This window comes from Wickerhamomyces ciferrii, contig 00001 (assembly GCF_000313485.1).
Source record: "Wickerhamomyces ciferrii WGS project CAIF00000000 data, strain NRRL Y-1031 F-60-10, contig 00001, whole genome shotgun sequence".
Taxonomy (NCBI): domain Eukaryota; kingdom Fungi; phylum Ascomycota; class Saccharomycetes; order Phaffomycetales; family Wickerhamomycetaceae; genus Hansenula; species Hansenula ciferrii.
In genome coordinates this window covers 68,634-92,953 of record NW_011887739.1, presented here as the reverse complement: position 1 = coordinate 92,953, position 24,320 = coordinate 68,634, and the positions used below count along the sequence as shown (strand labels likewise).

The 24,320-nt window shown below is 32.6% G+C and overlaps 10 protein-coding genes across 10 annotated transcripts; 8 read left to right on the top strand and 2 right to left on the bottom strand.

Annotated features, from left to right (window-relative positions):
- Positions 1 to 111: 111 nt before the first annotated feature.
- On the top strand, positions 112 to 3,936 carry MYO5 (myosin 5; the record flags this gene model as incomplete). The annotated part of the gene is made up of 1 exon (XM_011279268.1): positions 112 to 3,936. One exon carries the CDS (start codon positions 112 to 114, stop codon positions 3,934 to 3,936), a length of 3,825 nt encoding a protein of 1,274 aa, XP_011277570.1.
- Positions 3,937 to 5,362: 1,426 nt separating this feature from the next.
- BN7_43 (putative amino-acid permease) lies at positions 5,363 to 7,057 on the top strand (the record flags this gene model as incomplete). Its single annotated transcript, XM_011279267.1, has 1 exon — positions 5,363 to 7,057. One exon carries the CDS (start codon positions 5,363 to 5,365, stop codon positions 7,055 to 7,057), a length of 1,695 nt encoding a protein of 564 aa, XP_011277569.1.
- Positions 7,058 to 7,575: 518 nt separating this feature from the next.
- Positions 7,576 to 8,988, top strand: BN7_42 (Monocarboxylate transporter; the record flags this gene model as incomplete). Its single annotated transcript, XM_011279266.1, has 1 exon — positions 7,576 to 8,988. One exon carries the CDS (start codon positions 7,576 to 7,578, stop codon positions 8,986 to 8,988), a length of 1,413 nt encoding a protein of 470 aa, XP_011277568.1.
- Positions 8,989 to 9,648: 660 nt separating this feature from the next.
- BN7_41 (Monocarboxylate transporter) lies at positions 9,649 to 11,046 on the top strand (the record flags this gene model as incomplete). Its single annotated transcript, XM_011279265.1, has 1 exon — positions 9,649 to 11,046. One exon carries the CDS (start codon positions 9,649 to 9,651, stop codon positions 11,044 to 11,046), a length of 1,398 nt encoding a protein of 465 aa, XP_011277567.1.
- A 692-nt stretch (positions 11,047 to 11,738) lies between these two features.
- Positions 11,739 to 13,166, top strand: BN7_40 (Monocarboxylate transporter; the record flags this gene model as incomplete). Its single annotated transcript, XM_011279264.1, has 1 exon — positions 11,739 to 13,166. One exon carries the CDS (start codon positions 11,739 to 11,741, stop codon positions 13,164 to 13,166), a length of 1,428 nt encoding a protein of 475 aa, XP_011277566.1.
- Positions 13,167 to 13,485: 319 nt separating this feature from the next.
- Positions 13,486 to 14,652, bottom strand: BN7_39 (Branched-chain-amino-acid aminotransferase,mitochondrial; the record flags this gene model as incomplete). The annotated part of the gene is made up of 1 exon (XM_011279263.1): positions 13,486 to 14,652. One exon carries the CDS (start codon positions 14,650 to 14,652, stop codon positions 13,486 to 13,488), a length of 1,167 nt encoding a protein of 388 aa, XP_011277565.1.
- A 1,802-nt stretch (positions 14,653 to 16,454) lies between these two features.
- PEP4 (proteinase A) lies at positions 16,455 to 17,660 on the top strand (the record flags this gene model as incomplete). The annotated part of the gene is made up of 1 exon (XM_011279262.1): positions 16,455 to 17,660. The coding sequence occupies one exon, from the start codon at positions 16,455 to 16,457 to the stop codon at positions 17,658 to 17,660; it is 1,206 nt and encodes a 401-aa protein (XP_011277564.1).
- Positions 17,661 to 18,108: 448 nt separating this feature from the next.
- KIP2 (Kip2p) lies at positions 18,109 to 20,109 on the top strand (the record flags this gene model as incomplete). The annotated part of the gene is made up of 1 exon (XM_011279261.1): positions 18,109 to 20,109. The coding sequence occupies one exon, from the start codon at positions 18,109 to 18,111 to the stop codon at positions 20,107 to 20,109; it is 2,001 nt and encodes a 666-aa protein (XP_011277563.1).
- A 201-nt stretch (positions 20,110 to 20,310) lies between these two features.
- Positions 20,311 to 21,945, bottom strand: TGS1 (RNA methyltransferase; the record flags this gene model as incomplete). The annotated part of the gene is made up of 1 exon (XM_011279260.1): positions 20,311 to 21,945. The coding sequence occupies one exon, from the start codon at positions 21,943 to 21,945 to the stop codon at positions 20,311 to 20,313; it is 1,635 nt and encodes a 544-aa protein (XP_011277562.1).
- A 559-nt stretch (positions 21,946 to 22,504) lies between these two features.
- Positions 22,505 to 24,313, top strand: AIM44 (Aim44p; the record flags this gene model as incomplete). The annotated part of the gene is made up of 1 exon (XM_011279259.1): positions 22,505 to 24,313. The coding sequence occupies one exon, from the start codon at positions 22,505 to 22,507 to the stop codon at positions 24,311 to 24,313; it is 1,809 nt and encodes a 602-aa protein (XP_011277561.1).
- Between the last annotated feature and the right edge of the window lie 7 nt (positions 24,314 to 24,320).

Genomic DNA, 24,320 nt, shown 5'->3' with positions numbered 1-24,320 from the left:
TAACCGGAATTGACGAAAACCAAAAAGGACAATTAAACATAAACATAATTTAACCAGATCAACTACATCAGATCAATCAACAAATACAACAACAACTAGATCATTGACACTATGGGTATCACCAAAAGAGTCGGAAGATCAAATAAACAACCACCTCCAAAGAGAAATGGTATCCAAAAGGCTACATTTGATGTTGGAAAGAAAAAAGAAGTTGGTGTATCTGATTTAACTTTATTAACCAAAATTAGTGATGAATCAATAAATGAAAATTTACAAAAAAGATTCGATAATGGTACTATTTATACTTATATCGGTCATGTCTTAATCTCTGTTAATCCTTTTAGAGATTTAGGTATTTATACTGATCAAGTTCTTTCAACTTATCAGGGGAAAAATAGATTAGAAGTTCCACCTCATGTTTTTGCAATTGCTGAATCAATGTTTTATAATTTAAAAGCTTATAATGAATCTCAATGTGTTATTATCTCAGGTGAATCAGGTGCTGGTAAAACTGAAGCTGCAAAAAGAATTATGCAATATATTGCTTCAGTTTCTGGCTCAAATAATTCTTCAAAACAAATTCAACAAATTAAAGATATTGTATTGGCAACAAATCCTTTATTGGAATCTTTTGGTTGTGCTAAAACTTTAAGAAATAATAATTCTTCAAGACATGGGAAATATTTAGAAATTCAATTTAATAATCAATTTGAACCTGTTAGTGGTAATATAACAAATTATTTATTAGAAAAACAAAGAGTCGTGGGTCAAATTCAAAATGAACGTAATTTTCATATTTTTTATCAATTTACAAAAGGTGCTAGTGAAAATTATAGACAAATTTTTGGTGTTCAACAACCTGATCATTATATTTATACTTCAAGAGCAAAATGTATAACTGTTGATTCAATTGATGATTTAAAAGATTTTAATGATACTTTATCTGCAATGCAAACAATTGGTGTTACTCAGGATGAACAAGATCAAATTTTTAGAATATTGGCAGCTATTTTATGGATTGGTAATATTACATTTATGGAAAATGATGAAGGAAATTCTCAAGTTAAAGATACTTCTGTAACAGATTTTGTTGCATATTTATTACAAGTTGATTCTGAAATTTTAATTAAATCAATAACTCAACGTGTTATGGAAACTTCTCATGGTATGAAAAGAGGTTCAGTTTATGAAGTTCCATTAAATATTACTCAAGCTATCGCAGTGAAAGATGCTTTAGCAAAAGGTTTATATAATAATTTATTTGATTGGATTGTGGCAAGAGTTAATAAAGCTTTACAAACTATTGGTGGTGCATCAAAATCAATTGGTATTTTAGATATTTATGGGTTTGAAATTTTTGAACATAATTCATTTGAACAAATTTGTATTAATTATGTTAATGAAAAATTACAACAAATTTTCATTCAATTAACTTTAAAATCTGAACAAGATGAATATGTTCGTGAACAAATTCAATGGACTCCAATTAATTATTTTAATAATAAAATTGTTTGTGATTTAATTGAAGCTAAAAGACCTCCAGGGATTTTCGCTGCTTTAAATGATTCTTGTGCAACTGCACATGCTGATTCTTCTGCAGCTGATCAATCATTTGCTCAAAGATTAAATATGGTTACTTCAAATAAACATTTTGAATTAAGACAATCAAAATTCCTTGTTAAACATTATGCAGGTGATGTTACTTATGAAATTAATGGTATGACTGATAAAAATAAAGATCAAATGTTGAAAGATTTATTAGATTTATTATCAACTTCATCAAATCAATTTTTAACAAATTTATTCCCTGAAACAATTGATCAAAATTCTAAAAGAAGACCACCAACCGCTGGTGATAAAATTATCAAAAGTGCAAATGAATTAGTTGATACGCTATCAAAAGCTTCACCTTCATATATTAGAACTATTAAACCAAATCAAAATAGATCTCCTTCAGAATATGATACAAAGCAAGTTTTACATCAAGTTAAATATTTAGGTTTACAAGAAAATGTTCGTATTAGAAGAGCAGGTTTTGCATATCGTCAAACTTTTGATAAATTTTCTGAAAGATTTTATTTATTATCACCAAAATGTTCTTATGCAGGTGATTATATTTGGGAAGGTGATTCCAAGACAGGTGTTGTACAAATTTTAAAAGATGCAGGTATACCAAGTTCAGAATATCAAATGGGTGTTTCAAAAGTTTTCATTAAAACTCCTGAAACTTTATTTGGGTTAGAAAGTTTGAGAGATCGTTATTGGTATAATATGGCTGCAAGAATTCAAAGAGCTTGGAGACGTTATCAAAAAAGAAAAATTGATAGTGCTATTAAAATTCAAAGATTTTGGAGAGAAAAAACTGGTGGGAATCAATATGAACAATTACGTGATTTTGGTACAAAATTATTAGGTTCAAGAAAAGAACGTCGTTCAATGTCTTTATTGGGTTATAGATCATTTATGGGTGATTATTTAAATTCAAATGAATTAAATACAAGAGGTTCATTTGTTAAAAATCAAGTTGGTATTAAGGAAAAAATTATATTTTCTTCAAATGCTGAATCACTACATTCAAAATTTGGTAGATCTTCAACAAGAGTTCCAAGAACTGTTTTCTTAACATCATCAACTGTTTATATTGTTGCTCATCAAGTTATTGATAGAAAAGTTTCTTATACTTTAGAAAGTTCAATACCAATTTCAAATATTAATTATTTAGGTTTATCAAATTTACAAGATGATTGGGTTGCAATTTCATTGAAGAATGGTTCTTCAATTCCAGATCCTTTTATTAATTTATCATTTAAGACTGAATTTATTACACATTTGAAAAAATTAAATAATAGTATTAAAATTGATATTGATACAACAATTAAATATCAAAAAAAACCTGGGAAATTTCATACAGTTAAAACTCAAATTAGTTCAACAGCACCACCATATAGTGATTTATATAAATCTGGTACAATTCAAGTTAATCATGGTAATCCTGCAACTTCAAAATCTCATGAAAAACCAAAAAGACAAAGTTCTGGTGTTGCTAATTTAGATTTTACACCAAGAAAACAAGCATCTTATGTTTCATCAGGTCAACCTAAATCAACAAGAAAAGTTCCACCTCCAGCTCCTGGTTCTGTTCATGTTCCACCTCAACAACAAAATCCTCAACCTGTTTTTAATAATAATAATAATATTAATAATAACAATACTGCAACTGCTGCCGCTGCTGCTGCTTATCATCCAAATCAACAACAACAGCAACAAGTTCAACCTTCCATCCCACCAAAACCTCAACAAAGAAAAGTTCCACCACCAAGACCTGCAAAGAAGATTGTTCCTCAACCACCACCTCAAAGACAACAACAATTTTCACCACAACCACAAGTTCAATCACAGCCTGTTCAACAACCACAAGTTCAACAACAACCTGTTGCTAAATCGACTCCACCACCACCACCACCTCCACCAGCTGCAGCCTCAAAACCAAAAGATCCAACTTTTAAAGCTGCTTATGATTTTGTTGGTACAGGTAGTGCATCAGAATTACCAATTTCAAAAGATGAAATTGTTTATATATTAAGAAAAGAAGGTAATGGATGGTGGTTAGCCAAGACATTAGATGGATCAAAAGAAGGTTGGGTCCCAGGTTCATATGTTGTTGAATGTGAACCACCTTCATCAATTTCAAATAATGATCAATCTCAACCATCAACTCAACATACAAGTTATATAAATGAAACTGAAAAATCAACTCCAATAACTACAAATTCATCAAATGATAATAATTTAGCTGGTGGATTAGCTGCTGCTTTAATGGCTAAGAAACAAGAAGAAAGTTCTTTAGCTGGTGGTCTGGCTCAAGCATTGAAAGATAGAGCTGGTAAAATGAATGTTGATAGTGATGAAGAAGAGGAAGAAGATGATGATTGGTGATTTTTTATGTATGTTTTTAGTGTTTTGTTTTTCAATATTAAATTATATTGAAATTTATAGAATTTGAGTTTTTTGAAAAAAAAGATGTGTATGATTATAAAAAATATGGACAAAATGTTTTTGTTTTAAAGAGTTGTAGCTGGTTCAACCTTTTTTTTATACACTGATATTGATATGGCGTAGTCAAAATTAACTCGAATATATCAAAACTAACATTGGATCATTGACTGTCAACTACCAACAAGAAACATACTATACCTACGGGCTATTATATATCTATAGTTAATTGTGAATACGTATATCTTTTGTCAAACAGTGTTGAAAGATTATGAAAACTAATAGAGTCATATTCAAATGTAAATATATGCAGGATCCTGTTTTCATGTTCTCCCTACCACATTGGGTTTTGAGTCCACAAAAAAATGGGATGCTACAACTCGTCAAAAAGTGCAATTTTGAAAACTAAAACTTTGAAATAAAGATGGGTACATATAAATATATCAATAAGATTGAATATAATTTATAATTTAAAGACAAAAAGTGTTTACAGTGAAGCTGATTCTTTAATATTGATTTATCCTCTATCTAAGATGTAATGATTACTAAACACACTAACAAAGATTTGTCATCATTCATTTCAAGTTGTAGCAGCCCCAGGAGATGCATGAACACACAGGGATCTATCAAAACTAATTGAACTTGGGTATTTCTTGATCAAAACTGTGGTACACAATCGTAAAATGGTTAAATGATAAATCAGAGAGAACTTAGAAGTGATAGTTGAAACTTGAAAGTTACGAATCGATGCTGATAAGCGATTCTAAGATTTAATTACATCGTTTATACGCCCGATCTACAAAAACTATAATTTGACAGTATACGTGGCGACTATAATACAATTCAACTAAACATGACAAGTTCTATCATCTATATCAAGAAAATACAAGTTAACATATAATCGGTTGCCATTACTTCATTAAGATGCTTGAATATCCAACACGGAAGATGAATAAATATACCATTAGCTAAGTGAAGTATGGTGAAGTCAAATATTAAATGCCAATTTAGCTCTGTTCGAGCCTCACTTATTATCAAATATAATAGCTCCCGTCTCGCTTCCTATCAAAAGTTGAAAAAATGTGATAAACTGTGTTAGATATCTAGTTAGTGATTACCAAATGGATGCATCAAATTGAGAATCATAACAAAATACAACCAGCTACGAAGGTCTTGAGCCATTACTGATATGAGTTTTCAACAAGACAAACCACTGTTTTATTGAGGCACGTTGAATAGAAAAGAAAATTATACCACAGTTTGAGAATAGATAAGCATAGTGATAGTTCTATTTAAGCAGGATTGTCGGCCTTTCATATGTTTATTTGATTGTTATTATGATATTAACTTGTTCACTATAAGACAGATCATGTCTTTTGACAAAAAGTTCCAAATCGATTCTGTCGATGACAAAGTTGAACAATATGATATTGGGTTAGATGATGAAAGAAACATAGGAATTGACAAAAAAGAACCAATAGCTACGGTCAGGGATGTATCAGAAGCTGAAGATTCTGATAGTTCTTCGATCTTTGGTGAGGATCGTCATCGTTTGAAAGCTTCACTTCAACAACGTCATATTCAGATGTTAGCATTGGTTGGTGTTTTCGGTACTGGTATTTTTCTTTCATCTGGTGGTGTTTTAGCTACTGCTGGTCCAGCTGGTATGTTCATAGCCTATTCTTTGGTTGCAATTATTGTTGGTTTGAACCAAATTGCTTCAGCTGAGGTTGCATCTTTAATGCCTGTAACTTCTGCTACTTTGAGGCATTTGGAACATTTCATCGATCCAGCTTGGGGGTTTGCCAATGGATGGATTGGTGTTTGGGGATCGATTTTGCCTGGTGAGATTAGTGCTGCTGCTGTGATTGTTTCATATTGGACTGATATTTCTCAAGCCGCTTGGATTACAATAATTATTGTTTTAATTATTGCGCTCAATTCATATAATGTTAGATTTTATGGTGAGGTTGAATTTGTATTTGCAATGATCAAAATATTACTACTTATCGGATTAATCATTGTTTCAATTGTTATAACTTCAGGTGGTGGTCCAAGTCACGAAACTATTGGATTTAAATACTGGAAAGATCCAGGCCCATTCAAAGAATACTTAACCACTGGAAGCTTAGGTCGATTTGCTGCATTCTGGAAAACCTTTTCAGGTGTGGTCTTTTCATTTGGTGGTGTACAATCTGTACCTTCATTAGCTGCAGAAGTTAAAAATCCAAGAAGAAACATCTTCATAGCTTCTAAAAGAATTTTTTACAGAGTCACTATCTTGATGATGGTTACAGTATTTTGCCTCACGTTGATTGTACCTTCTAATGATAAGTCAATTGCAAACTCAACTGGTAATGCTCAACATTCACCATTTGTTGTTGCTATAAATAATGCCAACATAAAGGTCCTTCCCCATATCATCAATGGTGCTGTTTTAACATCTGCTTTTAGTGCTGCTAATTTATCAATTGTTGGTGGCTCAAGAACTTTATTTGCTTTGGCTGTCAAGCACCAAGCTCCTAAAATCTTTTTAAAGACGAATAAAAGAGGGTTACCATGGGTGGGGTCTTTATTTGTTGCCATGTTCTTTCCATTGGCTTATATGAATGTCTCTTCAAGCGCTGCAAACATTTTCAATTGGTTTCAATCCTTGGGGTCAGGAAATTTATTAGTAGGATGGATTTTCATATCAGCAAATCATATTCATATGACTAGAGCTATGAAAGCCCAAGGAATCTCAAGAGATCAGTTACCACACAAGTTCAGATTTGGTCCACAAGCTGCTTGGATTTCAGGTGGTGCTTCATTATTGTTGTTATTAACTGGTGGATTCGTGAATTTTGTTCACGGGAAGTTTAGTGTTGCTAGTCTCTTCTCATCATACTTTATCATCCCATTAACCTGGGCTTTATATTTCTTCTGGAAGTTTTTCAAAAAGACTAGATATTACAGACCTCATGAAGTTGATCTTGCATCTTTGTTTAAAGATGTAGAGGAAAATCCAGAAGAACCGGAACCACCGATTAAAGGATGGAGATGGATAACATTACTATGGTCTTGAATTCAAAAACTTGTCTGTAATATAGATATACACTCGAAAGATTTTTATTCTATCATGTAGATTGATTTTAAGTTATTGTTTATTGTACTCAATCTCGTATTTGATGGTGTTGATGAAAAATATTAATTTCGCGTCAGAAGAAAGTGTGGCCAGCGTTTGTTGAACAACAACACAACAACAACCTTAACATTTATAGGAAGAATTATAATGGTTAGGCTTAGAACAATAAAGTTGCTAATTGCTTTAAAACGTACTGGGAAATTTCTTCTATAGAAATCATTTAAGGATAATAATGACTGACAAAGGGGATATCAAAACTAAAAACTGTGTCTTTCCTTACAAATGACAAAATCACACAGATTACTAATTGTGGATTTTCTAAATTATTGGATATATATCTTTAAATATGTGAAGAATTACCCATAAGAGGTCCTTTGAGACTATACAATGGCCGATGTTCTTTGATCCTTAGATATATCTTTTAGATACAAGTGTACTGAGGGCGATTGCTCCTAATAATGTCATCTAAATATTCTATGAATGTTGATCAAACTTCAATAAACGTTGATCATGAAAAGAATAAATTAAAAGCTACAAATATTCATACAGGCGAAGCAGATGATCTTGAGTTCCCAGAAGGTGGTCGTGGTTGGCTTATGGTTTTAGGAAGTGGTATTGCAAGTGCAGTATGTTTTGGTATGGTTTATTCATATGGTGTTTTTCAAACTCATTATGAAACTGAATTGTTTCCAACATTACCATCATCAAAGCTGTCGATTATTGGAGCATTGCAGACGTCAATAATTTATCTACTGACCCCATTTTGTTTACCTTTAGCTCATGCTTTTGGTATAAGATCATGTTTAGCATTTGGTTGTATCATGAAGATTATTGCACTTTTTGGATTATCAACTACTGATGCAAATTCACTTTGGAAATGTTATGTATTTCAAGCTGTATTTTTTGGGATTGGTGGTGCTTTATTGTTTTCAATTTCCATGGCTGTTCCTTCAGAATGGTTTAAAAGGAAAAGAGCCAGTGCATTCGGTATTAGCGCTGCATTTGTTGGAGTTGGTGGTGTTATGTGGCCTATTATTTTCAAGCAGATGATTCATAAATATGGATTTTCTTGGACTGTCAAGACAATAGGGTTCATTTATATACCATTGTCAATAGGTATTGTATTACTCATGCCACAGAAGATTGAAACTAAATATTTACACAAGGCTGAGACTGTCTCAAATTCTGAATTTAATCTTGATAATATAAAGTCTATACCACAAAGATATAGAGATATTTTCAAAAATTGGAGGATTGTTTCAAAAAACTTTAGATTTGTTGTGATATTACTTTCTAATTTGTTAGGTATTCTTGGATCATACCCAGCAATATTTTATATTGATTTTTTTGGCTCAACATTAGGACCAAACTTTAAAATTACGGCTTATATTACTGTTCTTTATGTTTCTATTGGATTTCCAGGTAGAGTCATACCTGCAATTATTGCTGATCATATAGGAAGAATAAATGTTTTGTTATTATGCCTATTGACATTTGCAAGTTCCACATTTTTATTTTGGATTCCAGCTATTAAGGAACAATCAATGGTTTTATATGTGATATTTGTTGCAGTTTTTGGATTTACTGCAGGTCCTTTATTCTCTTTATACCCTGCTTCATTAGGTCAATTATTTGGTATTCACGGGTCAGAGGCTAGAATTGGTTTATTCTTCTTAGTGGGATCACCTGGTCCAATAATTGGATGTTTAATTGCAGGTTCATTTATACCAACTGATTCATCCAATAGAGAGTTGATCATTCATTCATTCTACAAACTTGTTATATATTCCGGTGTAATATTGATGGGATGTGTGGTACTTTTAGGCTGTATCAGACTGTCTATAAGTAAGAAGCCGTGGGTGTTTATATAGAGCTTTGAGCCATTATTCCACATTTTATATTTCATAGTGCCTTTTAATATAATGCAATAGATATAAATTCCACTCATATATGTATTTGATGTCGGTTGTATTGAAAATTAAGATCCCCAGAAAGAAATTGCGCTTACCGTTGTGCCAACTTACAGACTCTTAGCAGCGCCTAGCGGCAGCCGAACTCTGCCTAGACAATTTGGTTATTGTTCGCACGTTCAGCCTAACCCATGGCTAACCTGCCAAAATTAAGTACCCAAGTCAAACCAACCCATTTCTCATGACAACAACAGAAGAGTGTAACCAGTAAACATCTTCTAAACAGACTCCAACCCTCTGACTAGGAACGATCTCTAGACAGGCTATTCCACCAGGAAGATGACATCCCACTTTTGACCGCTAATAGTCATACGCTCAGAAATGCCCTTTACGCGACTTCATGCGTTCACAGTGGAAAATATATTTTAAAGAAGAGTCATGAATGTATAAAGTATAACGGATTTATTCAAGTTGTAAACTGGATTTGTAATATTCTATTCGGCTCTAACTCAATCAAGTATAAGTTATAAGACCGATGTTTTCCTTAGATTTTGGTTCTTTAATTCATATCATAGCTTATTCTAATATTTCTTATGTTCATAATTATAAGAGTGGTACACCATGAGTGAAGATATAATAGAGAAAAATCAAGAACAAAATGACTTCAACACCAAGTCTAATGATTATGAAGAGCAAAAACCTATAGAAAATCAAGTAGCTGAAGGTGGTAGAGGGTGGTTGGTTATTATTGGTACTGGTATAGGAGCTATGATGGGGTATGGTATGATCAATTCATTTGGTACTTATCAAACTTATTACAAGAATGAACTATACCCTGAAACTTCATCACAAAGTTTATCACTAATCGGTGCTGCTCAATCGACATTTATTTATATTTTGAACCCAATAATCATGCCTTTAATGTATGTTGTTGGGCTAAGGACATTGTTAACTTGTGGTTGTGCTTTGATGATTGTCAGTTTCTTTGGTCTTTCCACTGCAACTTCAGATTCAAGATGGAAAATATATGTATTTCAAGCTGTGATATATTCTTTAGGTCATTCTTTGGTTTTTGGATCAATTATACAAAGTCCAATGGAATGGTTCAACAAGAGAAGAGCTACTGCTTATTCAATCTCATTTGTGTTTAGTTGTACTGGTGGTGTTATATTTCCATTGATTTTTAAAAATATGATTAATAAACATGGGTTCAAATGGACAAATATGACTATTGGGTTCCTTTATATTCCATTAAGTATAGCTGTTATATTTCTCATTCCACAAAGACTTAAGCCTGAACATATCCATAAACCAGAAACAATTTCAAATGCACAATTTGATATACATAAATTTAAAGAATTACCTTCAAGAATCATGTCAAATATTCGCAGTTGGAAACCAGTACTTCGAGACTGGAGATTTTTGATGTTTTTATTATCAAACATCATTGGTGGATTTGGTATTTTCCCTGCTATTTTCTTTATGGATTATTATGGTGAATTAATTGCACCAGGTGCTAAAATTGTTTCATATTTAGTTATGATGTATAATGCAGTGGGAGCACCAGGAAGAGTTATACCAGGTATGTTAGCAGATAAAATCGGTAGGGCAAATGTTTTATTTATATGGTTATTCGTTTGTGGTCTTTCAATTTTTGTATTTTGGATGACATCAATTCCAGGTGAAGATATGAATTTATATTTGGCATATACTATATTCTTTGGGTTTTTCGTTGGTCCTTATTTTTCATTAGCACCAGCTTGTTTAGGTCAAGTATTCAGTCACATTGAAGATGCAGATGCTAAATTGGGACTTTATTTGTTATCATTATCTCCTGGTCCATTAGTTGGTTGTGTTATTGCAGGTTCTTTCGTCCCAACTGAGTCTGGTGATAAAGAATTATTATTGGATTCATTTTATAAATTAACTGCTTTTACTGGATCAATGATTATTGCTGGTTCACTGGTTGTATTACTGGTGAGATTATCATTTACTAGAAAGATTTTCACGTATATTTAATTTATTTGAAGGCAAGAAGGAATTATAATAATCAAATGAACACTTCTAGACGCATATACAATATATACAATACAATATATACAATACAATATATATACAATACAATATTATATACAATATACGAAAGAACTTGCATGAATTATATACATTCTAGGTGTAGAGTTATTGAATCGTATGATGAAAAAATTAACGTACTTAATGCTAGGGAATTATATATTAAAAACTAACCAGATATATTGACTTCTTTTCATATACTAACCGATAGACCGACTATAAATTACTGCCAGGGAAATCGGGACACCAATTTGTTCGATAAGCGGCTAAACCAATATAATTATGCAAAACTTTGGGGTACAAATTTCAACAATTAATTTTAATTAGTAATGCAAAATAGCGGTCAATACATTGCGCTTTAAATTATTTTCATCTTTGCTTGTAACTTGTGATACTTTAAATGCGCTTCCAGTCTTCCATTCTTTTTTGATTGTATGAATAGAATCAAATTAATGAAAATGATCGTGGGGGTTTCTTTATATAATAAGCTTCAATTCTGAGAGTATAAACATATGATATTGATAATATCCATATGATACATACTAGTGCTTGGTCACATATAAACAATTGATATTTGTCAACCTTTGATGAACAGATCTATATACTAATTGTCTCTATTAGCCGTTGAAATCTTCATCATGGCTACAATTAATGAATATTCAGATCAAGATCAGTATGATGATGATATTCAATCAATAACACATAAAGAATGTAAAGATTTTTCATCATCAAATACTCATACAGGGGAAGCAGATGAACAAGAATATCCAGAAGGTGGAAGAGGATGGCTTGTTATATTAGGTTGTGGGATTGGAAGTCTTTTAGGATTTGGTATGATCAATACTTATGGTGCTTTCCAAACATATTATGAAACCGAATTATTTCCAAAAACTTCTTCACAAAGTTTATCATTAGTTGGTGCTTGTCAAGCTTCATTTTTATATTTCTTTACCCCATTGTTTACACCTTTAGTCCATGCATTTGGAATAAGACAAGTCTTGATTGCTGGTTGTTCTTTAATGGTTATTGGTATTTTCGGATTATCAACTACAAATGAAGGTGAATTATGGAAATGTTATCTTTTCCAAGCTGTATTGTACTCATTGGGAAGTGCATGTGTTTTCACAAGTGTTATGATGAGTCCATTGGAATGGTTTAAAAAGAAGAGAGCCTCTGCATTTGCAGCAAATTTTATTTTTGTTGGAGTTGGTGGGATTGTTTGGCCATTGATTTTCAAACATATGATTAAAAGTTCTGGTTTCAAATGGACAGTAAGAACAATGGCTTTCATTTATATTCCATTAAGTATTGGCGTGATAATTTTAATTCCACAAAGATTAGATGAAAAATATGTTTATTGCTATAACAATATATCAAACTCACGTTGGAATAATCAAAAGATTAAAGATTTACCAAATGCGTATCTCAAGATGCTTAATGATTGGTTTCTTTATGTTCAAAATTGGAGATTTGCCTTGATGTTGTTATCTAATGTTATTGGTTCATTTGCAGTATATCCTGCAATATTCTACTTAGATTACTTTGGGAACATAATAGCACCAAAAGCCCAAGTTTCTTCGTATTTGGTTGTACTATACAATGCAATGGGTATAGTTGGAAGAATTGCCCCAGCAGTATTAGCGGATAAGATGGGTAGAACAAATGTTTTGATGATTTGGATAGGAATAGCAGGGGTTTCACTATTAGCCATATGGATTCCAGCTATTCAAACGAGATCAATCGATATATATGTTGGATTTGTTACATTATTTGGATTCACAGTGGGTGCTTATTTCTCTTTATTTCCAGCATGTGTAGGGCAATTGTTTGGATTGAAAGGATCTCAAGCAAGATTTGGTTTGTTTATGATGTTGGCAACCCCTGGACCTTTGATAGGTTGTCTAATCGCAGGGTCTTTCATTCCAAAAGGATCAAATTCAACAACTGAGATAGTTGATGCTTTTTACAAGTTGGTGATCTTTTCAGGAGTTATGCTTATGGCAGATGCTTTCGTTCTTTCTGTTGTGAGGTTATCAATCAGCAAAAAATTACTAGCTTTTGTATAAAATAATATTCTTTTCACGATACTCATTTAAATGGTGCTTACTTTAAGTAGATATTTTCTCCTTTAGATTGGCTTAGATCAAGACTCCAACCATCTAGCAACAAGAAAGTTACCCATACGAGAAAAAGCTACAAAATGTCAGCGTCTCAATACCGGCTATATTGCAGTATACTTGATATACGTATTAACTTTACAAATATAGTTACCATTATTTTATTATATACTAACGTTTTATTTTAGTTATGATGAAACACACGTTATATAAGCTGTGAATCCCAGATCCCAGATCTTATTATTATTTAGTTATGATTAAGTGCTATTTATTTTAAATCGGCAACAACACGACTCCAATTTTTATATTCTTCATCACCATATTGAATCTTTGAAATCCATTGAGCAACAGTTCCTGTTAATTCACCAAATTGTTCACCTTCAAGTAATGGAACATTAATGCTTTCACCGTTGAAAGCAATTTCTTTAATTGGTGAAACAACAGCGGCAGTACCAGAACCAAAAGCTTCAACTAATTCACCTTTTTTAGATTTTTCTGCAACTTCATAAATAGTTGTATAACGTTCATTAACTTCCCATTCATTTGAATCTAATCTATCTCTTGTTAATGCTAAAATGGAATCTCTTGTAACACCTGGTAAAATTGTACCATCTAATGGGGCAGTAACTAATTCTTTTTTACCAGTGGTGGAATCTTTGAAAACAAAGAAAACATTCATAGTACCAACTTCAGTAATTGTTTTTTCTTCACCAAATAACCAAAGATTTTGTTGGTAACCTCTTTCAGCAGCTTCCAATTGTGGTTTGACAGATGGAGCATAGTTAACACCTAATTTTTTATCACCAACACCACCTGGCCAAGCTCTTGTAACATGATCAGTAGCTTCCAATCTAACAGCTTTGAACCCAGTTGAGTAATAAGGACCAACAGGACATGTAATAACATAAAGCAAAGCTTCAGTTGGAGTATTAACACCTAAACCAGGAGTGGTACCAATTAAAGTTGGTCTAATGTATAAAGAATAACCTTTTTCTTTTGGAATCAAATGTTTATCTAATTTAATCAATTCACTGATAACTTTAATTAATTCTTCTCCATCAAAAGCTGGTAAAACAATTCTTTCAGCAGATTGATTCATTCTAATCATATTCTTATCAGGTCTAAACAATCTAATTTGATCATTTGAATCTCTATAAGCTTTCATACCTTCAAATAATTCAAAAGCATAATGGAAGACAGCAGCAGAAGGATCTAAAGATAATGGACCATAAGGAACAATTTGTGGAGATGCCCAACCTTCTTTATCATTCCATTTGATTTGTACCATATGGTCAGTAAAACTTTGACCAAACACTAATTTATCATTTGGTAAAGGTTGTTTTGGATTAGGATTTTTAGTAATTTGCAATTTTGAAGCAGTCAATTTGGCCCAATTTGAAGCCGAAGTATAAGTTTGTGCTAACTTAGAAGACATTTTAATATTGGTTGTTGTGAAAAATTTCAATTGATCAGACATTTGATGAAATGGTTGAACTTATATATACAGCTACCGATAATTACCGAAGCGGGATACGAGCTCCATCAATCCAATCTTGATAAGTTGGTTACTCGATAAACTGATAGGATCATGATCATGAGTCATATAAAGGGCTCAAAAACTATAAACGATAGATACAATAACCAATTAAAAGCCATATTTAGACGAATACACAGCTCTAATACTATTGGTTTTAAAGCTCAAAATTAGTTCGGACTTGAATCGTTATACCAATAAAAAAACATGTGAATATGGATCCCTATGAACCTGCATTAGAATATTGGTAATGTATTTGATCACTAATTAGTATCTGTGCTCATTAATGATAATCAATAATTCGTTTCGATTCATTATATTATTGCGCTCACTTTTCACTAATCTCGACTATACGTTCAATATTATTGCAATTATATTCGATGCTTCACTTTTATATGTATCAATTATCTTTTCAAGCTATAACAAAATCATCAATATTAATTCGACTTCAGCTCATTTATGTATATATATTGCCTCTTTGTTTTAAGGTAAAAATACTGCTCAATTCATTCCAATTATTTCAACATTACTGCAGGAGATTTAATAAGCTATATGTGGGAAATTACCCAAACCAAACACTTATTTATCACGTCAGTTGACCCAGTTCCTACATGATCATATTTCATTCATATATACACAACAGCTTGATTATTTATGAAGCCGAGTTTATAGATTAACTATCTGCAAATTGAAAGAGCTAATCCATAATGAACGTTTATTGAACGCAATCATGTCATCGCGTGTTATTAATTGAATCGACTTGTATATATGTGGAGGTGAATTAACTAGCTAAAACATCATCCAGACCACAATATTGAGCAAGATTTGGATTGTTTATATAATGATGTTGGATAAATCTGTATAACCTTCAAAAGGGTCATGTCTTACTACACCGGGTCTAGCTGACGTTGATGCCTTCGACAAGTTGGTGATTATTTCAGGAGTTATGCTGAATATGATGGATACATTTGTTCTTTGAGGGTTTCAATCAGCAAAAAATTACTATATAGCTTTTGTATAGAATAATAGATAATTCTAATATCAACCAGCTACTAAATATCTGTTTTTTTAATAGAGATCTTGCCCATATATATGAAGGCTCTATTAGCTATTAGCCCAACCAGTGAGCACTAATGACGTCGCATTACATTTCGCGGGAAACGAAATTGCTAATCAAAGATAACGAATGACACAAAGGATGCTCACTTTAAGGGGCGTGAATTTAACTCAGCTTCTGATATCATCAACACTCAGTTAATACGGTTATAACTAAATCCATCAGTAAAACAATCAATGATATCAAAAGTAATCCATCACCAGCAGCAGCAGCACCAATTTCTAAATTTACTTATTGTCACAAAAAATGGCACAATTGGCAAAACGAATTTCCCAATCCGTATCTGACTGCATATAAATTAGTGTCATTCCGGTAAACGCAACATCATATAAAATTCAAAAGGGGAAACGAAATCGCCACTTTGGAAATTTTGGTGGGCGCTGGACAGCTAGTTTTAATTTGTGGTTTATTATATATAGATTTTGCCATCCTCCAGATTTTGCTCTTTCCTTCCAATTGCACATTTCAGTACAACAAACAGCTTTGGCTTCCAATCCATTCCACTCATTTGACATCCCAGACAAAGGAGAACTAGGATCCCAAAGACAATTGCTTACACTTGCACTTTAGAAAGAAACAATAAAACATGAAGTTCTCTGCCTTATATTCATTGGCGGTTGCCCTTTTAGCATTCACAGAAACAACTGATGCTAAAGTTCACAATGCTAAAATCCATAAACGTCCTATTGATGATCAATTGAAAGATGCTACATTTGAAGAGCACGTCCGTCAAATGGGTCAAAAATACATGGGTCTTTACCAAAAAGCTTATCCAGAATCTAATGTTCCATTTATTGATGGTACCCATGAAACCCCTTTAACTAACTACTTGAATGCTCAATATTATACTGAAATTCAAATTGGTACTCCAGGTCAACCATTTAAAGTCATATTAGATACTGGTTCTTCCAACTTGTGGGTCCCAAGTACTGATTGTTCTTCATTAGCTTGTTACTTACATTCCAAGTATGACCATGAAGCTTCTTCCACTTACAAAGCCAATGGTTCAGATTTTGCCATTAGATATGGTTCAGGTTCATTAGAAGGTTATGTTTCCCAAGATACTTTACAATTGGGTGATTTAGTTATTCCAAAACAAGATTTTGCTGAAGCTACAAGCGAACCAGGTTTAGCTTTTGCTTTTGGTAAATTTGATGGTATCTTAGGTTTAGCTTATGACACCATTTCCGTCAACAAAATTGTTCCACCAGTTTATAAAGCTCTTAACTCTGGTCTATTAGATGAACCAAAATTCGCCTTCTATTTGGGTGATGCTGATAAAACTGAAGATGGTGGTGTTGCTACATTCGGTGGTATTGATGAATCCAAATACACTGGTAAAATCACTTGGTTACCAGTTCGTCGTAAAGCCTACTGGGAAGTCAAATTTAACGGTATTGGTTTAGGTGATGAGTTCGCTGAATTAGAAAACACTGGTGCTGCTATTGACACTGGTACTTCATTAATTGCCTTACCATCAGGATTAGCTGAAATCTTAAACTCTGAAATTGGTGCTAAGAAAGGTTGGTCAGGCCAATATTCCGTTGATTGTGAAACTAGAGACAGCTTACCAGATTTAACTTTCAACTTAGATGGTTACAACTTCACAATTGGTCCATATGATTACACATTAGAAGTTTCAGGCTCATGTATTTCAGCTTTCACTCCATTAGATTTCCCAGCTCCAATTGGTCCATTAGCCATCTTGGGTGATTCATTCTTACGTAAATATTACTCAATTTATGATATTGGTAATGATGCTGTTGGTTTAGCCAAAGCTGTTCAAGCTTAAGATCCTCAATCCTCATTTCAGTTCATTTTTGGCTAGGTAATATTAGCTTTTTTCTATATCCATATTTTTTTAACCTTCATTTTTTACTATACAACTCCATTCAAAAAACACAAAACCATTAACAAAATAGGCGTTTGTTTGACAAGAGGATAAACTATACACTATGGTTTTCATTCATCTTTATTTTTATGATATTAAATTAATTTTATGATATGTTTCTTTCTATTGTTTATGCGTGCACATTGTAGAAATTCCCAAGTTTCCGGCGCGAAAACCTGAGATTTACCCGTTTGTTTACATTTCCATTGATTTTTTAGAAGGTAGTATCTTTAAATCCCGTTTGTTTTTTATTGTGGTATAATTTAATTTAAAGAGAATCTTCACTGCAGTTATCACTATCGAACTCAGACCAGGTGCATACTTATACTTTATCATATAGCTGAACAAGATGTACTCACGAAGTCAGACACCAAGACGTCAACCACATTCTGCATTACCATCTACACCAAATCTTAGACCAAGTTCAAGACCAAGCTCAAGAGCTAACACACCTTCAAGTGCATTCAGACCCCCAAGCACAATATCTAGATATGAAAGACCATTTTCACCTTTAAGAGAGAGACCAAGCTCTGCTATGTCACTGGGAAGCTCAAGACCCCAAACTCCATCATTTGCTACACCTCAACAGCCTTACACCGGTACTATATCCGTTGCAGTAAGAGCTAAACCTTCAGATACATTCATTAAAGATCCTTGGTTTTTAACAAATGAGTCAATCGAACATAGTGAAGTTGGTGAATTCAAATTCGATCACGTTTTTCATCCATCAGTTAGTAACTCTGAAGTTTATGATAAAACAGTTAAAAATCTGATTAATCAATTAATGGATGGTTATAATGCTACTGTTTTCGCTTATGGTATGACTGGTTCTGGTAAAACTTATTCAATGTCTGGTACAAAACATGAACCTGGTGTTATTCCATTGTCTGTTAGTGAAATCTTCAGACATATTGAAAATTCAGATAAAGAGATTTATAAACATGAATTAAAAGTTTCATACCTAGAAATTTATAATGAAAGAATATTTGATCTCTTAAATATAAACCAAATAACAAACCCAACTTTGAATAATAGTGCTCAAAGTGACTTAAAGATCAGAGATGTTCCAGGTTATGGTGTTAAAGTTCTTGGACTGATTGAAGAATCTGTCAAATCTGAGCAAGAATTACTCACTATAATACAGAAAGGTGATGTCAATAGAAGAACAGGGGAAACAGACTTCAATAGCAGATCATCACGTTCGCATGCAATTGTTCTTGTTAGAGTATCAACAACAAATACAGTCACAGGTATTGAAACTATGAGCACATTATCACTGTGTGATTTAGCAGGTTCAGAAAAAGCTACAGCTCAACAAGAGAGAAGAAAAGAAGGTTCTTTCATTAATAAATCTTTGCTTGCATTAGGAAGTGTCATTGTTAAGCTATCTTCAGCATCCACTAGTGTTGGACATATACCTTATAGAGACTCCAAATTGACAAGACTTTTACAACCTGCGCTTTCTGGTGATTCCCTTGTGTCAGTGTTATGTACCATTCATACAAGTCAAAGTGCATTAGCAGAAACTGTTAATACTGTTAGATTTGCTGCAAGAGCTAAAAATATTAGTTTAAGTGTAAGAAAACATGAAGTTGATGGTAACACAGAAAAGGATAGAATCATTGAAAAGTTAAGATTGCAAGTTGAAAAACAAGCCGAGGAAATACAAAGTTTAAAAGAGAACAAACCTGTAAATGCTGTTTTCAATAGCTCAAGGGAAGGCTCTGTGACACCACCAAGTCATTCTCAAGAAGAAATGAATCAATTGTTGGCTGAAAATCGTATCTTGATTGAAAGGTTAGAAAATCATAAGAGATTAGTTGATGAAAAAAATGCTGAAAGAATTGTATTGAAAAATGATATACTGAATGATATTTTCACTAGATTAAGTGAACAAGATATGGGAGTTGATGGTGAACAATTAATCTTGAAAGTTGAAGAACTGTTCAAGAAAACATACGCTGAAATTGAAGAATATAAGTCATACATTAATCATTTAGAAACTCAATTGAAACTCGAATTACAAAAGAGAGATAATGGTAATAATGAATTAAATGTTATAAAAAGAGGCGATGGTGCTTATTCTCCAAGTAAACATGCCTCAGAAAATGAAGTTGATATAATAATGAAAGAACAAGAGGATGAAATATTTGAACTGAAAGAAGAACTGAAAAATAAAGAGAAAGTTATCAGAGCTTTACAATCTGCTAAAAGGGTTAGAGAAGGGCTTATGAGTACAATTAATATGAATGAATCAAGAAGAGAATCAGGAAGACATGAATCTCTCAGACCTTTAAACGGAGATAATCTGAGTAATTTACCAGAAAGCTCCAAACTTAGACCAATATAATGAAACCCCCAAATGTAATATATAAACAAATAACAAACTTATACCCAATTTATAGATGAACAATTTTAATGAATACAAATATTTTAATTCTACATATAATTTCAGTAGCCCTTGAATTTAGATCGCTATTCTTATGAATGGATCCTTATATAATGCAAAAGTTCTATAAATAACTAGTTGTTTAGCAGTATTATAAGTAGCCTAGTAGTCCAATTCCATGACTTCATCCTTCTTTTCTGGAACTTTAGGTGTGGTCTGTCTATTAGACCTAGCTTTATATTCATTAGTAGTATCTTTCTTAGTCTGAAATTGCTCTGCTTCTTTAAATTGTGAATTGTTATTTAAATTATTAAATTCAGCAGATTGATCATTGGCTGTAAGATTTGTTGCATTATAGTCAGGATGTGTATAATAATTTTCTGGCATGAATTTATCACCCCAAAATGCAGTAATACCTTTAATGAACCCACCACAATAAGTATACAAAACACGACATTTTGCTTCTTCACCAAACACTTCTCTTGTAACTTCTGAAAGTCTTTCTAGATTTGAGTTTCTAGGTAAAAATAAAACTATATTTGATGAAATTTCTTTGAATGAGATTAATAATTCTTTGATTGGTAAGGGTAATAATAAATCTAGATCGAAAAAATCTTTACCTTTATATGCAGGTCCACCCCATGGTGGAGAGCAGAATACCAAATCTACTTCATCTTTCAAGTATTGATAATATTCAGTATCAATCATCTTTATCCAATCTGCTTGTACACATTCAACTTTATCTCCTACCCCATAAATTTCACAATTTTTCTTTGTACAATATAAATTATCATCATTTATATCAAGGGCAATAACTTTTTCGAATTTTCTAGCAAATTGAATTGAATTACCACCACCTCCACAACATACATCTGCTATAGTTTTCAAGTCTGGATTACAAGCTTTAATAAATTTGGCAACAAATAATGCAACATCTTCAGGTGTAACTGAATACCATAGTTCAGAAGTCATAAATACACCTTGATCAAACTTTTTAAAAAGACTATAACGTTGCTTCCAAAATTTCTTAGTATCTTTGGGTAGTCTATCATATGTCAAATGATACTTGTTTTCACTGTTGAATTTCTCATACTCTGCTTGATACCAATTATAAGTTTGTTCATATCCTTCTTGATATCCTACTTTGTAACCCTCTTCATATCCTTCATTATAAGCTTCATCATAATCTTTATCTATTTCTCCTTCATTTTCATCATCGGCATAATCTTCATTATAATCTTCATTATTGTCATAGTCTTGATTCTCTAATGCTTCACCACCAGTATGATCGGTGTTTTCTATTTGCTCTTCAGTACCAAGATTGTCATTTGTAGGATCATGATATTCACCTTCCAAAACTCCATAATTATTTTGATTTTCTCCATACCAAGCATCTTGATTATTAGGAACTTCATAACCTTCCATTACTTGATCAGTAGTACCATAGGCATTTGGGTCAGCTGTATAATAATTTTGATCGTAATAGATGGCATTTCCGTTCTCATCATAATAGTATTGTGTATTATTATCATAGTATTCACCGTTTGTATGAACATCATATTGTTGATTGTTGAATGGCGCTGACTCCTTTACATAGGGTGTTTCTTCTGGTGCGTCATTATCTTCCGTAAAGCTTTGATTATTCCGTATCTCAGCATATTCAATTTCCTGGAGATTACCATTGGAAGCATCATTTATCACATTATCTTCATTTGAATTTAAAGGGGATTGATCTACTTTTGATTGAGTTGGATCATTAGGTATGTCTGGTATATCTCTACTAATAACTGCCCCCATTTTGACAAGAAAACAGCCACCTTGATCTTCCTAAAAGCCGCAAGAGATGTAGTATATCTTAATTGAAAAACTGATAAAGGAAATCAAATGATCTCTAGCTTCCTTTTATTGCCAAATATGCCTTATAAAAGTGCATCAAATGCTATCTAATTATTGTTTCTATATTTTCATAAAATGTCATTTTTGACGTCCCCCAACCGATGCGCCCGGAACTTGTTATTATATCACGTGAATATCACATGGGGGTAATTTGAGTCCTCGGAAATCATTAATATAATTAGCCAGCCGCCAGCCATCTCTAAATTTAAGTCATACATGAAATGTTAATTAAACGTCTGCTAGCCATGAAAAAGATCGGGGAGATAGTCAGAAGATCAGATCAGTTTCCATTTTTGGTGGCTGACATGAATGATGAGGTTAATGAAAGGCTTGCAGGATGAATTGATCTTATATATATCTTGATCTGGTTCCATTTCCTAACGTTTTTTAGTTTCTTTCAAGAAAGTTTACACCATCAAGTATAACAACAAGGTATAATACATTCACTCGTTATTTCGCCATGTCTAATACTGCTACTGCTAAGACACACAGAAGGGCTGATACTTATGAAGGTCCTCAAATGAATTTCAAATTCCCAAGTGATGAGGATTTTCAAGCTCAAAACATCTCAAAAGATGAAGAAGTTGAACTTACCGGTCCAAAGATTGAACCATACTATAAATATGAACAAATTTATCCTAAACCTTCTTCTGAAAGGTTAGATGAAGGATTTGATCAAGAAATTTACAAACATGACCAACGTCCAACCTTAGACCCTGCTCAAACTCAAGAATTTAGTGGATTAGGTGCAACTGGTACAATTCCTGAAGATGGTGTTCCAGATCATACTCAATATTTAGCTGCTGGTAATTATATCCCAAATCACACAAAACAACCATCAAATATAAGTTCAGCTATTACTTCAAATTATACAACTAATGCAAGCTCAAATAATGATTTCCAATTTTCAATTCCAACTCAAGACAATACCTCATACCAAATCACAAACAATTTATCGGAAGAAAGACTTGTAAGATCACCACCTTCATTATCCCTTTCAACCTTTTCTCGTGGGGAATCTTTAAGAAGAAAAAATTCTGTTAGAAGAACCAACTCATTGAAAAGAACCAATTCATCATTATATCGTAAAGCATCATTGAAAAGATCTAAAGCTGTTAAATACAAGATTGGTTGGTTAACAAGATTGAAACAAATGGGTATCAACATCAAAAATAAATTGAAATCATGGAGAAAGATTGCAGTTAGAAAAGCATTCAATACTAAAGGTAAAAAATTCAACAAACGTTCAATGACAATGAGAAAGAAAAGAATCTCAATGCCATTAGAAAGAGAAAGAGCCAAAAGTATTTCTGAATTGAAAAGAGAAATCAATAACTGGTATGTTCCAGAAAGAAACTTCACTGTTGGATCATTTGTTGAGCCACCACCACCATCAACCGATAGAGTTATTTCAAATGGATCAAAAATTACAGATAGAATTGTTTCTTCTAACTCAGAATTCTCATTTAAGAGAACTCCACCTCCATTACCACCACACCGTGTTGCTTCATCACCAATGCTCAAGGCACACATTGAATCTGATAAAAGATCAAGCCATACACTGAACAGAAGTTTTTCAACTCCAACAGGGACAGAACTTTTACAAGAAAAACCAAAAGTTCAACCATATTTATTACAACCTGAAACCAAGTCAAGTCATCCATATCATCAATTAGCTTCAACTGAAGATGTTACAAGTCCACACATCACTGGGGTAGTATATGATGAAGATGATGATGAAGATGAATTTTTTGAAGAAGATTATTATCAAGCTAAAGAAGAAGAAGATAATATTCGTGATTTATGGAGAACTTATTTAAGAAGAACAATTGCTGCAAGAATTGAATCTAAATTAGAAATCCATAACATTGCTCAAATTCCAGAACCAGATGCTGCACAAGAATATGCTGAGAATGTGTTTGGTCTTAATAGTGATAACGATAGTGCTCGTGAAAGTATAAGTGATTTTGATGATGCTGATAATGAATCATTAACATCTGTCTCAGGTAGTGAATTTAGTGATGCTTCAGTTTCAATTTCGGGATCCGAAGTCATGTCAGAAACAAGCACAAATTATTTCTCAACTTACAGTGATCCAATAAGTTCACCACCATTACAATTAACTAGAGAATCTTATAATTTTATTCAAGCACAACTAAGAAATGTTAAAAGATCATCTACATTACCAAACAGAACTCCAAATGATAGATTAAGTCATTACAGAGGGATGGCACCAATGCATAACAGATACATGTCTGTAACCACATAGGACAATA